This window comes from Mauremys reevesii, linkage group 1 (assembly GCF_016161935.1).
Source record: "Mauremys reevesii isolate NIE-2019 linkage group 1, ASM1616193v1, whole genome shotgun sequence".
NCBI classification, from domain to species: domain Eukaryota; kingdom Metazoa; phylum Chordata; order Testudines; family Geoemydidae; genus Mauremys; species Mauremys reevesii.
Window position 1 is genome coordinate 58654450 of NC_052623.1, and position 14518 is coordinate 58668967.

Here is a 14518-nt window from a genome sequence, read left to right on the forward strand (position 1 = left end):
AGTCTCTCCCCTTCCCAGCTAGCTGTCAGGGGAGAATTCATTCAGTTCATTTTGACCCTTATATCTATAGTGGTAAATTCTCCCTATAATGAACCTCCCCTAAACTGAGCAGCGTGTCTGGCTTGGAGTCTGTCTGGGATGGGGAGACGAGTGGGTATAAGGGCAGTCATTCTGGACAGGGTTGAGAAAAGGAGAGGTTTCCAAGGAATTCATCTGGGCTGGAGAGAAGGGCAGTGAGTGGGTGATGAGAAGTCTGGCTGGCTGGGGGTTGGGGGGTAAGAAAGAATGCATACCAGTATGTTACTCTGGTTCAGAGAAGACCAGTGGTATTGGAACCTCTGACCTTATAGTCCCTAGTGTTAGGTAATAATAATAAGGCCTATTTCTTATATAGCAGTTTCCATCAGTAGGTGTCAAATAGCTTCACACTCTATAATGCATTTTCCTCAAAACACCCCAGCAAGGTAGGGAAGTGCTGTGCAGATAGGGACAGAGAGGCTGCATGACTTGCCCAAGGCCACCCAAGACGTCCATGAGTAGGGAATTGAACCTTGATTTCCCATAGCCTAAGCTAATGCCTCAGCCACCAAACTACCCTTCTCTTCTGGTAGGAAAGGGGATTGCAAACAGTAGGTGACTCCTTCTAGTGTTTCCTTCCTTCCCAAACCTGCTGAGCCAGCTAAATACCTCTTCATATGTTAGTTTGTCTCTCTGGCTCCTCTCTAGGATATGCAGGTTGCAAGAGATACTGGAGGAAGAATCTGGTTCAGCAGCTTTAGTGGTGTGCACATGAATGCAGTGGTAGGACAAAGACAGGCCTTTCCCAGTGCAGCAGTCCAGGAAACCTACTGATATAGTCTGGTCTATCTCCCAGTGGGAGGTTAATGTCACATTTGGCAGAGGGGGTTCAACCCCACAAACTCCTAATTGGTGTCTGCCTTGCCAAGTACATACCTTACCAGTTGTCTTTCAGATTTCCAGCTGTCTCGTGTACCACTTGGTAGTACATCTGCCTCTGTGCTGGAAACCACTTAAAGTGTATTTGATTTTCCTTTCTGTACTCTATTTAATATTTGCATCCGTCCTCATACAAATACTATCCTGTTGCAGCATATCATGTAGAGATCCTGGGGATGACACAAAAGAATGCTTTTGATTACTATGAGACCAAAATCCTAAGAATCCTAAAAGTCGGTAAGTATAAACTTTGCATTAATTTATGGCAAAATCTGGCCTTCTGCTAGGAAAGTAATTTTTTCTACCAAACTGGTGGCATTCTGAGGACAATAATACTCATTCAATAGTTCCATTTTCTATGTTTTAACAGAAATGCCCAGGCCATTGTACTAGAGAGCCAATGAAAAATCTGTTTGTTTTAAAGGCAGGATTGAGATAGATATTTGCTAGTAATTAGGTACAACCATACTAACAATGGGTGAACATGAACAGGTTTCAAGTTGGAATTCAGTTTAGAATAATCACCCAAAATTGGAATAGTTATACAGGCCTTCCAAACCTCTCTGAGTCTGTAAAGTAAGGCTGGGAATCTTATGAAAGCAGGACTGGACTTCCACTCCTGTCCCAGCTAGGAATACCCAGAGACCTGCCTTTCTCATGCTGTTTCAGCACATTGTCAGTTCCAGTCCCAGTGGCAGACAAACATGGTAAAAATAGATCTAAACATTTTAGAGCCTCCAAAAGCTTTGGTTCAAATGAACCAGCGAATCTTTCCAGAAGACTGAAGGAATAAAATGCTGCCCCCTAGGAGCAGTACATATTCCCTTTCAGGGAGAGAAGTCCAGTGGAGAGTTTTATGATTAGATATTTTCACACACATGTCTTGCATACCAGTTTGTGTCTTTGAAGGGAAGACACTGGTCTTTTCTTTTCATGGTGGGCAGGATTTGTTACTTACTGGATTTTACCGGCCAAGAAGAAGATGGTTTTGTTTTACAGATAGCAGCTGAAATATTTCTCAAAGTTTCTAGACCCTCATTTAGTGTGATAGAGTTGAATTGTATTGGGTTAGCGAATTGTTAGACCTATCTGGCCCAGGTTAAGGTTTCCTGTCTTTTAAAAGCTTCTCTCAGATTCAGTTGATCATTCCCATGTGATAGTATGAGAACTCTCCACAGTATTTGCTGCTCAGAGCCAATGGCTGGATTATGAAGTCCAGTTAGCTGGTGAACTAGAGAGAGTAGCCCTTCAAGCCTGGATTTTGTACCTGTGATGACAGAAGGGAAGAAGATTGTCTTTGCTTCCATTGCTGCAGAGGCGCAGTCCTGCAGAAGACTTTGTGCTGATGGTGGGTGGGTTCAAAGCAGGTTTTGTGCCACCACCATTCTAGTCCCCTGCCTACACACTTCCATTTACCTAGTTCATCAGTAAACCAGGACAGTCTTCACAGTAGTTGTGGGGGGAGAGGGTGGATAATATCCCAGGGGAAGTTCAGCTGCTGTGGACATCAGTTGGTTGTAGTAGTTTGTCAACCTCTTGGTTTTGTAGCTGGGAGGTTTGCCATCCCAGAGCAAACTGAAAAACATAAAAGTTCCAAAAGCTTCCATGGTCACTCCTGCCTTGTTGGTTCATTCCCCTGATGGGATGGGATGAAGGCACTCATCTTTGCCTGGATGAGCAGTAGTCACACCTGGATGAGCAGAACTTTTGTTATGTGCCCAGTGATCGAGTTTTTGGCAGATGATCAGGTCCCGGGTGTGTGGGTCCAGAGAGAGCTTGTGTGAACCCAGTGGTTTCCATGTGCAGCAGGTAGGATAATGCAGTCCTCGGCATTGTCTGTATGAAGGGTGAGGATGCTAGAAACAGTGTTAATTCTAGGAAATCTGCAGGGTCTTAGCCAAGAAATCCATAGACTGCGAGGTTCTCTTTGCTCTTATTCTCCCAGCCTATTATGGTGATTTCTCAGATTGTTACAATCCCCCCATGGATTTGAACACTTATCAGACTACAGCATGAGTCGTACAGTTACCTACAAGCCATAAGAATTTTAAAAACTGAGGGCAATTTAACTACAATGGGCCTGAGGCAAAATGACATAATTGCTCAAGTAAGCAAGCCCAATCCATCTTTGTTTTCCTTTGCATTCCTAGCTGTAAGGGAAATTGAGTCCACTATGTGACATACATGCCCTACAAGTCTTGTACTACACAACAAATCTGCAGCACTTGCTGTATTACTCATGGGAGTAAGGCACATGTAGGACAGCATATATTACTGAATGGCTTTTTTCTTTGGATTTGAAATAGTGTATGTAAAATTGATGTAAGTTTAAACTAATGAATAAATAAAATTTTCTTAGAGTTGGGCTTCAAGGGTTAATATTGTTTTCCGACACACTGAAATCCTATTAGCTTTGAAATATTCAACTTTAGGATTAGGTTTTGTATAGGATAGTTCAGTGGTTAGAGCATTGACCTGCTAAACCCAGGGTTGGGAGCGCAATCCTTGAGGGGGCCATTTAGGGATCTGGGGCAAAAATCTGTCTGGGGATTGGTCCTGCTTTGAGCAGGGGGTTGGACTAGATGACCTCCCAAGGTCCCTTTCAACCCTGATATTCTATATCCAGAACTTTTCACACTCCAGATATCCCATAATACTTTATAGTGCAGAGACTGTGTAAGAAGCCAGGAGTCACTATAAGCACAGCAATATCTTGTAAACAGTTTGGGATGCCTTTTAATTGTTGGTAATATTTGTATATGTGCCATAGTTATACCTGCTATTTTGCATTGTATTCAGAAGGAGAATTTGGCCAGCACAGTGGCGCTATCTGCTCTTTTCAAAACATGTCATGAGATCTTAAAAATTCCATCTGGAATGTTGCTAGAAGCAGGTAGAAGTGACCTTACTTTTATGTCCTACCCAAGTAGTAATACAGTGCAGCACCACTACCAGTACTGCACTGCTGTGTTAGTATTTTTGTGTTCCGTCATTCTAGTCACTGTTGTATCTGGGCATCTTCTCTCTCCCCCTAGAAGTAGGTTCTTAACCCCAGCAATGAACTCAAGCCCAAGTCCTGAAGTAATATTGAAATCCATGACTTTCTGGCCCAGAACTAGAATAAGATCATCTGACCCATTTTCACACAGAGATTAGTCTGTTTGCCAGAAGTTGGTAATGAGCGACAGGGGATGGATCACTTGATGATAACCTGTTCTGTTCATTCCCTCTGGGAGCACCTGGCATTGGCCACTGTCGGAAGACAGGATACTGGGCTAGATGGACCTTTGGTCTGACCCAGTATGGCCGTTCTTATGTTCTTATTATGATCCCTCTTATGGCTGGGAAATGAAAGTCCTATGCAGTAGTTTCTGAGGGAATAGCATATCATAGTGGTTTTCAACCTTTTTTCATTTACGGACCCCTACAAAATTTTGAATGGAGGTGCGGACCCCTTTGGAAATCTTAGACACAATCTGCAGGTCCCCATGGGTCCACAAACCACAGGTTGAAAACCACGAGCATATTTAGGATGCATCATTGTAGGGCAGGTCAGCAGCACTGGGGATGTAGATTTTCTGATTCTGCCTGCTACACTAAGCACTGAAACACCAATGCCAGCATTCTCTCTGAACATCACCAATGTTGAGGTGAAGATTATGAAACATCAACTTTGCTGGGCTGGTCATTGTGTATGGATGGCTGATACTAGTATTCCGAAGCAAGTCCTCTTTTCTCAACTTAATCATGGTATGAGGACTTGCAGGGCACTGAGGAAATGTTACAAAGACACCTTGAAAGTATCTTAGGAAGAGAGGCATTGACCCCATGAATTGGGTTGAGCTGGCTAGCAATAGACTGGGTTGGTGCCACATCATACATCAATCCTCAGCCTGTTTTGAAGAGAATCACCTTGCTCAAAAGGCTGAGAAGGAAGGAGCATGTACAGCATCCTGGCCAGCAGCTGTGCTCTCTCCAGGCAGATACCAGTCACATATGTGGGAGAACCTGTAGAGCATGGATTGGACTCCTCAACCATCTTAAGTCTCATCAATGACTTTTCCCCCAAGCAGATGACATCCTCATATTGAGGGATAGCTGATGACAACCATTAGGTTTGCGTGCTTTGAAGGACGAATGTGAGCGTAAACCATTTTAAATAAATGACTGCTTTGGTTTTTCAAAGAGACAAGGTGGATGAGAGAATATATTTTATTGGACCAATTCCTGTTGGCGAAAGAGACAAACATTTGAGCTTCACAGAGCTCTTCTTCAGATCTGGGAAAGGTACTCAGGCTTGGTCTATACTAGAAAATTTGGTTGTTTTAACTATGTCAGTCAGGGGTGTGGAGAAGCCACGCCACTGAGTGAGGTAGTTAAGCTGACCTCAGTCCCTGTATAGATGGCACTAGGTAGACATACGATTTCTTCCGTCGACCTAGCTACCGCATCTTAGGGATCTAGATTACCTATGCCAACAAGAATCCCTCCCGTTGGCATAGGTAGGGTTTACACTGAAGTCACAGCTAAATACAAGGTGAAACAGATTGTTAAGCACAGAGAGTTAACACATGTTGCAAGAAACCCTTCAAAATGAAGTGGCCAGTGAACACCTCTGCAGTCATAGGACAAAGGTGAGTTAGTGGATTGTAATGAGCCATAAAACCAGTGTCTTTGTCTTTTAAAGGCTTTTCTTCCTAAATCTCTTCATCTTTATACAATTTAAATAAAGCTTCAGATAGGTTTTAAAAGCTACATATCAAAGCAACAATACACTATTAGTATCCTTATTAATGTTTGTTATTGACCTAGGTCTGAGTAGTGGCTCTCTGTGCTCTAAATTGTGGCCCTTAAAGGTGACTGTGTTAAGAAGAAAATTTGTGGTTGTTTATTAATGGAAAATGGGTCCCTGACCCAGACCCTGGGAGTTTTAAACGGGAGTGTTTGAACCAGGCCCGCCAATTTCTTCCCCGCAGCTGCTTCCCGCTGCTTTCCTCACAGACGCAGGCACAGCTTGGATGTAAGCCGGCTGTGCTCTGTGAAGCTGCCATCCTTTCTCCCATTCACCAGCAGCAGAGGGCTGGGAGGAGAGAGTAGCTCTGGGTTTTCCATTGCCTGCTTCCCGTCTGGGCTGTAGGACCCCCAGTAAGAGCAGTGCCAGAGCCTAGGGGAGCACCCAACAAAGGAGGACACCCTTCCCCCAGAAACCTGGCCAGGAGAGGGAGAATAAAAGAGAAGAAACTGAGACCCAGCACCCAGTTCCAGAGTTCTCAGGCCCAGCCCTTGTGCAGGTTACAGGGGACTGTTCTAACTTGTGTCAGGTAACACCTCTCCTCTAGGGACCACACATCACCTGAGGATAGTAGAGCACAGCGCACTGCAGCCACTCGCCATCCCCGCTGCTCTCCGGTTGTGGTGAGGGAGGCATGGGAACTATCCCTGCCTGATCTGTGCCTGCTGGGGAGTTCCTTATTCCAGAGGATTCCACAGCAATGTCCAAAAGGAGCAGAATTTTGGAATAATATTTCAGCTGTAAGGATGACCTGAGGGTATGTCTACACAGCAAAGAAAAACCTGTGACTGGCCCATGCCAGCTGACTCAAGTTACAGGACTCAGGCTGCGGTAGGGTTGCCAATATTGTAATATTTAAAAAACAGGCACTCCAGCACCAGTGCTGGAAATTCCCCTGCCCTGCCTCTTCTCCCGAGGCCCCACTCCTGCCCTGCCTCTTTCCCTATCCCCTCATCACTCACTGCTTTTCCCCTCTTGCTCCCCATTCCCCTCTGCCTGGGTCAGGAGGGACTCACCTGCAGAACTGGGCCTGGAAGCTGCAGCCACCCAACGGAGGTAGCAGGTGGCCCCACCTGAGTAGGGGTTGTTGTTGGTGATGACCTGACATCTCCCCGTCTCCCTCACCCACAGTAACTGGACTTTGGGTGTCCGGTCAGTAGATCTGACTGGACACTGTCAGGTCCCCTTTTTGACTGGACTTTCCAGTTGAAAACCGGGCATCTAGCCACCCTAAGCTGTGAGGCTGTTTCATTGCTGTGTAGGCTTCAACCTGGGGCTGAAGTCCAAGCTCTAGGACCCTTCCATCCCACAGAGCCCTAGAGTCCTGGGTCCAGCCTGAGCCTGGAAGTCCACACAGCAATGAAATAGCCCTGCAGCTCAAGTCGCCTGGCACGGGCCAGCTGTGGGTTTTTCTTTGCTGTGTAGACATTCCCTGAGTGGCCTCACAGATCTAGGTATTTGTAGGCGACTGGACTAGATGACCTGTTGAGGTCCCTTCCAGTCCTACATTTCTATGATTCTGTGGCCCCCATCAGCATAATATCTGAGCACCTAAAAGGAAGCATAGTCCCTGCCCAAAGAACTTAGTCTAGATATTGACATGTTCCCATGGTTTATTTGCTCCCAGTAATGTATGGAACTATTTGCTTTGTCCTTATTATGAAGAAGATGGTTGCTTCTTTTATTTGGAAAGGAAAGATTTACAGTCTAGTACAGTTCTTCTGTCTGTGAGAAGCTCCTGCATGGCAGGAAGCATTGTCTAGTAGTTAGAACAAAGGTCTGGGATCCTGGACTCCATTCCCAGCATTTGTCTTTGACTTTCCATGTGTTGTTGAGTAAATTATTCACCTTCTATGGACCTCAGTTTGCCCATCTGTAAAATAGGCATAGCAGTCATGAACTACCTCTCTGGGGTGTGTGCGAATGAATTGATGCTTAGAAATCACTTTGTGGTACTTCAGGAAGCAAGATGTTCCCCGTCAAGGTGTGATTATAGCCTTTGCTTTGCCTGGTAGTGAATGCAGTAGTTAGTAAAGCAAAACCATTTCCGAGTGGCCCATGATGCCAGCCTCCATCAGCCACTGGTTACACTTTCAAACAAGCACCTTTGCACTTTTCGCCAGTGTTGCCCCTCATTCTTGAGAGGAGCTTCCAGTGAACATCTGCAAAGCTATCTCATTCTCCTTAAAATTTCTCTTTGCTGTGATGCCTGCAATAAACTTGACAATGACAATAACTGTGCAAAGACCACTGCCTATCACGCTGACCAATATTGTCTCATTTCCTTTGACTTCTTTGTCCAGCTGTGTGCATCTATCTTGTCATATACTAAGGGTATGTCTACACTAGAGCTGGAAGTTGTAATTCCAGCTTCAGCAGACATACCTGCACTAGCAATAAGTGAGGTAATGTGCTAAATAGTGACAGGTAGCTGTGGCAGCATGAGTGGTGAGAAGGGCTCGCTGCCCTGAGCACATATGTATGGTCTCAGATGGGGTTGTACTTGGGGTGTTCACACCACTGCAGCTACACTTTGCATTTTTATTGCACTAGCTTGGTTAGAGCTAGCATGTGTCTGTGAGCTGGAGTTCACACCTATCAGCTCTAGGGTGACCAGACATCCCGATAAAATCGGGACTGTCCCGATTTTCAGGAGTTTGTCCCATGTCCCGACCAGAGTATAGTCGGGACACCATTTGTCTCAATATTTTGTTTCCTGGTCTTCGGCAGCAATTCAGCAGAGAGTCCTTCAGTCGCGGATGGTCTTCGGCAGTATTTCGGTGGCGGGTGCTTCTGTCTTTGGCGGCAAGGTTTATTACCCCGCACCGAAATACCGCTGAAGACCGTCCACGACTGAAGGGCTCTCCGCCGAATTGCTGCCGAACTCCCGGACCAGTTCGTGTAACCCCCGCATGGCTGTCCCGATATTTTCCCCTTAACATCTGGTCACCCTAATCAGCTCCAGTGTAAACACACCTTAAGAGAAATTCCAGCTGAAATTTTTCAGCTAGCTCCATTGGGAAACTAGGTTTTGGAACAAAGCACTGCGTCTGTTGATCTATGGGATTCTAGATTTCCTGATTTGCCAGCAGAACAGAGATCTGTAGAAATTGATAGGTTTAAGTATTCTAATGGAGTCTAATGCAATTGAGACTAAGTAATTTAGCAAACGCTAGGCAGACTAAGCCTATATTACTGTTGGAAACTTAAGCTTTATTTCTTAATTGTTTTGGGAGGTGCGAGTGGATAAGTGCTCAGGGTTGAGGAGCCAATAACACAGCTTATTGCATTTCATTATTAGATTTCCACATAAAATCCCTCACCGTGTATGTGCAGTGGTGACAAATGGAATGCAATGGTGACAGATATCCTATGTGCCTGAGGATAAAGTGAGCACTGTCAAATATTTATTAGTAGCAATCAACCCCGATAGTGTTCAGTGCTTTAAAAGTTGGTTAATAAAATGCTAGGACAAAAAAATCTGTTTCAGATTTGAAGAGTATGTGATAAGGGCTAGACCTGGGGTTCCCAAACTTTTTGCTGGCATAACCTCATTTTAACGAAGTCTTTCTGTCCAGAACACTAGACTGCCTAGAGGACACCATTTCAAAGAGCAAATGGCATCCTCCACACAGAGTGACTTCACACGTACCTTATGTGTGAGATCATGCCGCATAGAGGATGCTGTATGTGGGAGGTCACACTGTGTGGCACAAAATGGTGGCCTACGCCCAATAGGGATAGCAGCACCCCCAGCTGCTGATGGTGTGACCGCAGTTGGGGTCCTGACCCACAATTTGGGAACTGCTGGGCTAGACCCTCCAGTGCCCTGCAGCCTGTGTGTCATTTACAGCAGTGTCGAGTGGCTTTAAAAAGCTACTAAAAGTGAATGGAAATGATGTACACCTGCTTGGCAATGGTGTACATGACTCCATGGGGTGCAAGATACTGGACAATCTGTCCCTAAATGTTTATTTTACTGTCGAAAAAAACGTAGTTCTTACTGTGAACACTACAGACTTTTTCTCTTTACTAGTATCAGACAGAAGCAGTTTATGGCGCTTGCTTTGTTTCCACAATAGCTGGTGATGAAACCATCCAGATAGGTGATCTCCGACAGTTCTTAAAGCGTTCATCTTGCGAATTAAAGGTGGAGGCTGGCAAACAATACCTTCTGATGGGGAGAGATGGGCAAACCATTGACTGCAACAACAAGTAAGTAAAGTGCCTCCTTTATAAGCAATAGTGATGGATGTTGCAAGATCTATCAACAGATACTGAACTGTGAGGCGACCTGTGAGTCAGGTGTGCCAAGATCTATTATCTTCCAGGGAAGTTTGCAACTGAGTACTTTTTTTATTAGAATGCTCTTTTTATAAAGGATTGAGCCAAATTTTGAGGCTCTTATTCAGGCACTGATTCTGCTGCCCTCGTCCATCTGCAAAATATGCAATGGCACAGGTAAAATGGTCATTGCACTGTAACATGCAGCTGCTTGACCCAAGCAGGTAACTGCCCAGTTACCTATTCTGCATGCACAGCTGCATGTTTACATGCATAATTACCTGCCTAGAGCCAGGCACGCATACGCTGGAGGCTCAAGGTACGCTGCTATTTTTGAAAATCTGGCCCTGAGGCTACGCTATCATAACTGTAGGAAATGGGGAATGGGAAACTTTATGGAGTTCAGTATCTTGAGAACCCCTTGAACTATGTTTGTGTTTGGAGAACAAATTTGAATACGTTGTTCTTTTGGCAAAGTGGGGTTAAAAAAAGAAACAAAAATGCCCATTCTAATGGGCAGCCTGTGCTGCGTATATGGGGACAGAATAACTCTCAAAATCAAGGCTGCTTCCACTGCATGAAGTAGGGTTTTGCCTCAGGAAGGACTGAGTAAAATCTGTGGGCCCAGTTCTGGGACAACTTGTAGCCTGATCCAAAGCCAACTGAAGTCAATGGACAGGCTTCCATTGTCTTCAGTAGGCCTCGGATAGGGCCCCAAAGCAATTCTCATCATGTTAGAGGCTATTCCCTATGGTGCTTTCTCCAGTCCAGTTTTAAATGGCTGAAGGCAAAGCACTATGGCTTTCACCATCTTTCCGGTCATCTACCACCTAATAGCTCTCACTGTATGTCTCTTGAGATTCTGCCTATATTTCTTTACTCCAATTTTATCCTGTTACTCCTCTGTGTACCCCCTTGCATCACCTTAGCAAGTCCTCTTGCTGAACTGGAGAGTTTCAGCAATTCTGGTTTGTATGATTTTTTTTTCATTTCCCTTCACAAAATTTAGAACTCCCTAAACTCAAGGTGAAATTTAGCCCAGTCCACCACACTTACCTTGGTTTAAACCCCAAACCATAAATCATCCCGGGACTGCCCTAATCCAAAGCTTGTTCAAACTTGAGCTAACCTGTTGGTGAGCCCAGATCAGGTTTCATGTTTGCCTGGTTTCAGGTTTTGCAGCAAAGTTCATCTGGCCTAGGGCCAGATTCACGGCTGGTGCAACACCACTAACCTTACAGTTGTTAGCCCAAGGATGAATCAGACCCCACAGGGTTTATACTCTTCACATATTTTAGGCAAAGCTGTCTTTCAGCATTAACTAACAACTCCTTTGTTATTGTAATTGTTACATAGGATGCAGTATTTCCTCGATTCACAAACTTGGATAGAGGAGATTCCAGATGGTAACATATGCAAAGCCACCACTCGCCGAAAAGCTTGTGCTGACCTCCGTGATTTTATGAATGAGTATGAGATAAACAAATGCAACATTTGAATCTTGGTGTCACACAACATACCCGATACCTGTTAGTGCTACTCTTTCCCTGGGCTGGGTATGGCCCATAAAGCATTAAAGGTCTAGGAACATGTAACAGAGCTTGTTTTGTTATTGTGTGTGTGTATTTCTATGAATAACTGCCTGCTCCCTGGATGGGATTTATTACTGTGTGGGGATAGGGTGGCAAAAATGTCAGCTAAATTATAATTTCAAATGCACAAATCTTTCCTTGAAACAAAGACTATGGCCTGGTCAACACTAGAAGATTAGGTCAGCATAACTACATTGCTCAGGGCCTAAGTTGCTTTGGAGACATACCCTAAAAAATGGCCAAGAAGATACCTTTCTTAAAGGATATGTCCCCCAGTCAGAGACAGAGAAAATTGTTCCCAGACAATAGTTGCAGTTGCCATTAATTGCTGTATTTGTTGTCTGACTCTAGCTTGTATGGCAATAATTAGATGTGCTACAGCTGCACCGTTGTAGTGTAGACACGACCTACATGGGAAGGAGGGTGAATAGGCCAGAACAGCTACATCTCTCAGGGATGTGGGTTTTTCACACTCTTGAGAGATGTAGCTATACTAATGTAGCTATACCAATGTAAATTCCTAGTGTAAACCAGGCCTTAGACACTGAGGAAATAGGGCCCTTAGAAATAAATAAAATGGATGATTGCACCAGAATGCCCAGAGAGGCAGATATCTGTGACAGCCAGTTAGGGGAGTAGATGTTTGACCCATACATAGAAAAGAAACACATCTTGGTCAATTAGAAACTTGGTTACTGAAGTCTGTACAGCAAGCTGTATAGCTCAGTCAATCAGAGCATTTTAAGCACATCATAGGGCTGTTCTCTGTCTCAGCCTCAGCCCATCACAAAAAGGTTACTGCAGAATTAGAGGTGGTGGAGGCGTTCAGAGGAGGGTGATGAAAATGATATTGGGCATGGAAAATCACTCAGGAAGCAAGAATGGAAAGGAGGGGAAAGGATGAAAACAAAAAATAATGACTGGGTTAGAGAAGGTAAATTGGGAGCTTCTGTTCTCCTGGTCTCATAACACAACAAGGGGACATTAAGTTAAAAAGGCAGGCAATTCAAAATTGATAAAAAGAAATACTTTTTCACATAATATGTAATTAGACCGTAAAACCTATTGCTGCGGGATATCATTGAGGCCAAAAGCCCAGCAAGATTAAAAAAAAAATTGGCCATTTACATTGTTAACAAGAATATCCAGAGTTTTAACTGTTAATGCTAACACAACGTTTTGGAAGCAATGCTAAATCTCCTGCTGCAGGGTCCTTATACCTCCCTCTGAAGCATCTGGTGTTCGCTACTATCAGTAACAGGATCCTAGACTAGATGAACCTCAGGTCTGCTCCAGTCTGGCAATTCCCACATTCCTTTCACGTACACTAGCAGCAGTAGCCCACTGGTGGCAGGCAGAGAAACCTCTCAGTTGTTCTCCCCTCTCTCTCTCTTTTTTTTTTTTAAGTCAGCTGCTGTGGCTGCGAAGAGACACTTCAAAATGTGATCAAGTGGCAGAGTTCACAGAGACCTGATACAATAGCTCTTTGGTGTGATCTGCCCTATCAATGTCAAAGGATGCTAACTCATATGACAGTGATGATACTTTACAATATTGACTATTTTGCTGCCCATCACACCATGTGTGAAAGGACAGAAAGTCTCCTATTACAAATATCTACATCAATGTATCCCAAATATGGGGGGCATGGGGAAAACAAAGGACTGGCTGGGTGCAGAGGCGGGGAGAAGATGCATACATTAAAATGTGTAGGTATTTAATCCCACATGGCTGGGTTCATTTTCCTGAAAATAGGCTCAGCTTTTGAAATTTCTGCTGTAACCACTGGAAAATACGCCTTCCTCCTTTTATTGTACAAGCTGATTATTTTGGATGATGCCAACCACATGCCTGGTTCTCTGATCACAGTACACTTGAGAAAAAACCATTAAAGTCAATGGAGTTACTGCTAATTTACATCTGCGCAAGAGCAGAAGGAGGTGCTAGATCCACCAAGGGACTTGCGCTCAGCTTTGCAATGCCTGCATTTTGGGTACTGTGTCACCCAGTAGCACTGAATTAGGGGCTCGGGCTCCCTATGCACAGCAGCGGGGAGGGTTCGTTAGGATGGGGCCCAGCATGCTGAGCAAGGAGTCACCTCTGCCAGGCATTAGCATGTCCCAAGGAGAGGGGGGTGGTCTAAACCCCTGAGCCACTCAGAAAGCCCCTCTGCTTGGGATTCTCAGACATTAACCCTTTCCTGGAATTAGGGGCCTAAATTGATTTTTGCAAGAGGGAACCCCCAGTGGTCAGAGCACTTCTTCAGGATGTGGGAGACCCAGGTTCAATTCCCCCATCTGCTAGCTGTAGAGCAGTGATGCAAAATTGAGTCACCTACCTCTCAGGAGAGTTCCTTAACCACTGGGCTATGGGATATTGTGGTGCTGGTGTCTCTCAGTCTGACCTGCTAAAGCTGTTCTGCTGTGTAGAAATAATTAAATCTGAATTGTGACAGACACAGAGTGAAAATAACTCTCTAGGGCCAATGGTTGGGCATTCCCTTCAGGAATGGGAGACCCAAGTTCAAACACATACTCCCCATTAGTCAGGAGGGAGAACAGAACCCAGGTCTCCCACGTCCTGCCTGAGTGCCCTACCACCTGGCTAAAGGTTATGAGAAAGCCATGCTATTCTCTGTGGTCATTGTTATTTTGTGTGGATTTAAATATGCTCAGTGCATGCCAACTGGATTGGCCCCCGGTAGGTGAAATAGATGGGGGCCCACCGAATTTGAGGAGCCTGCTGGGGCTTAGGTGAGAGAGAGAGGTTTAAGGCCTGTGGCATCTAAATGTTGGATATAGGCACCTAAGTCCTTTTGTAGATGTAGCCCCCAGTCTATAGGAGCTACATAGACTTACAAATTACTTGGTGGTTCCAGTAATGATCCAGGAAT

The 14518-nt window shown here is 44.8% G+C and overlaps 1 protein-coding gene across 1 annotated transcript in view; it reads left to right on the plus strand.

The window, feature by feature from the left end:
- The window catches only part of LOC120391193 (complement C4-like), a 93901-nt gene extending 82282 nt beyond the window's left edge, over positions 1–11619 (plus strand). The window contains exons 39-41 of the mRNA XM_039514656.1: positions 1111–1194; positions 9832–9964; positions 11390–11619. Coding sequence (XP_039370590.1) covers positions 1111–1194; positions 9832–9964; positions 11390–11531 — 359 coding nt within the window. The 3' untranslated portion in view covers positions 11532–11619. The remainder of the gene's footprint in view (positions 1–1110; positions 1195–9831; positions 9965–11389) is intronic.
- The last annotated feature ends 2899 nt before the right edge of the window (positions 11620–14518 follow it).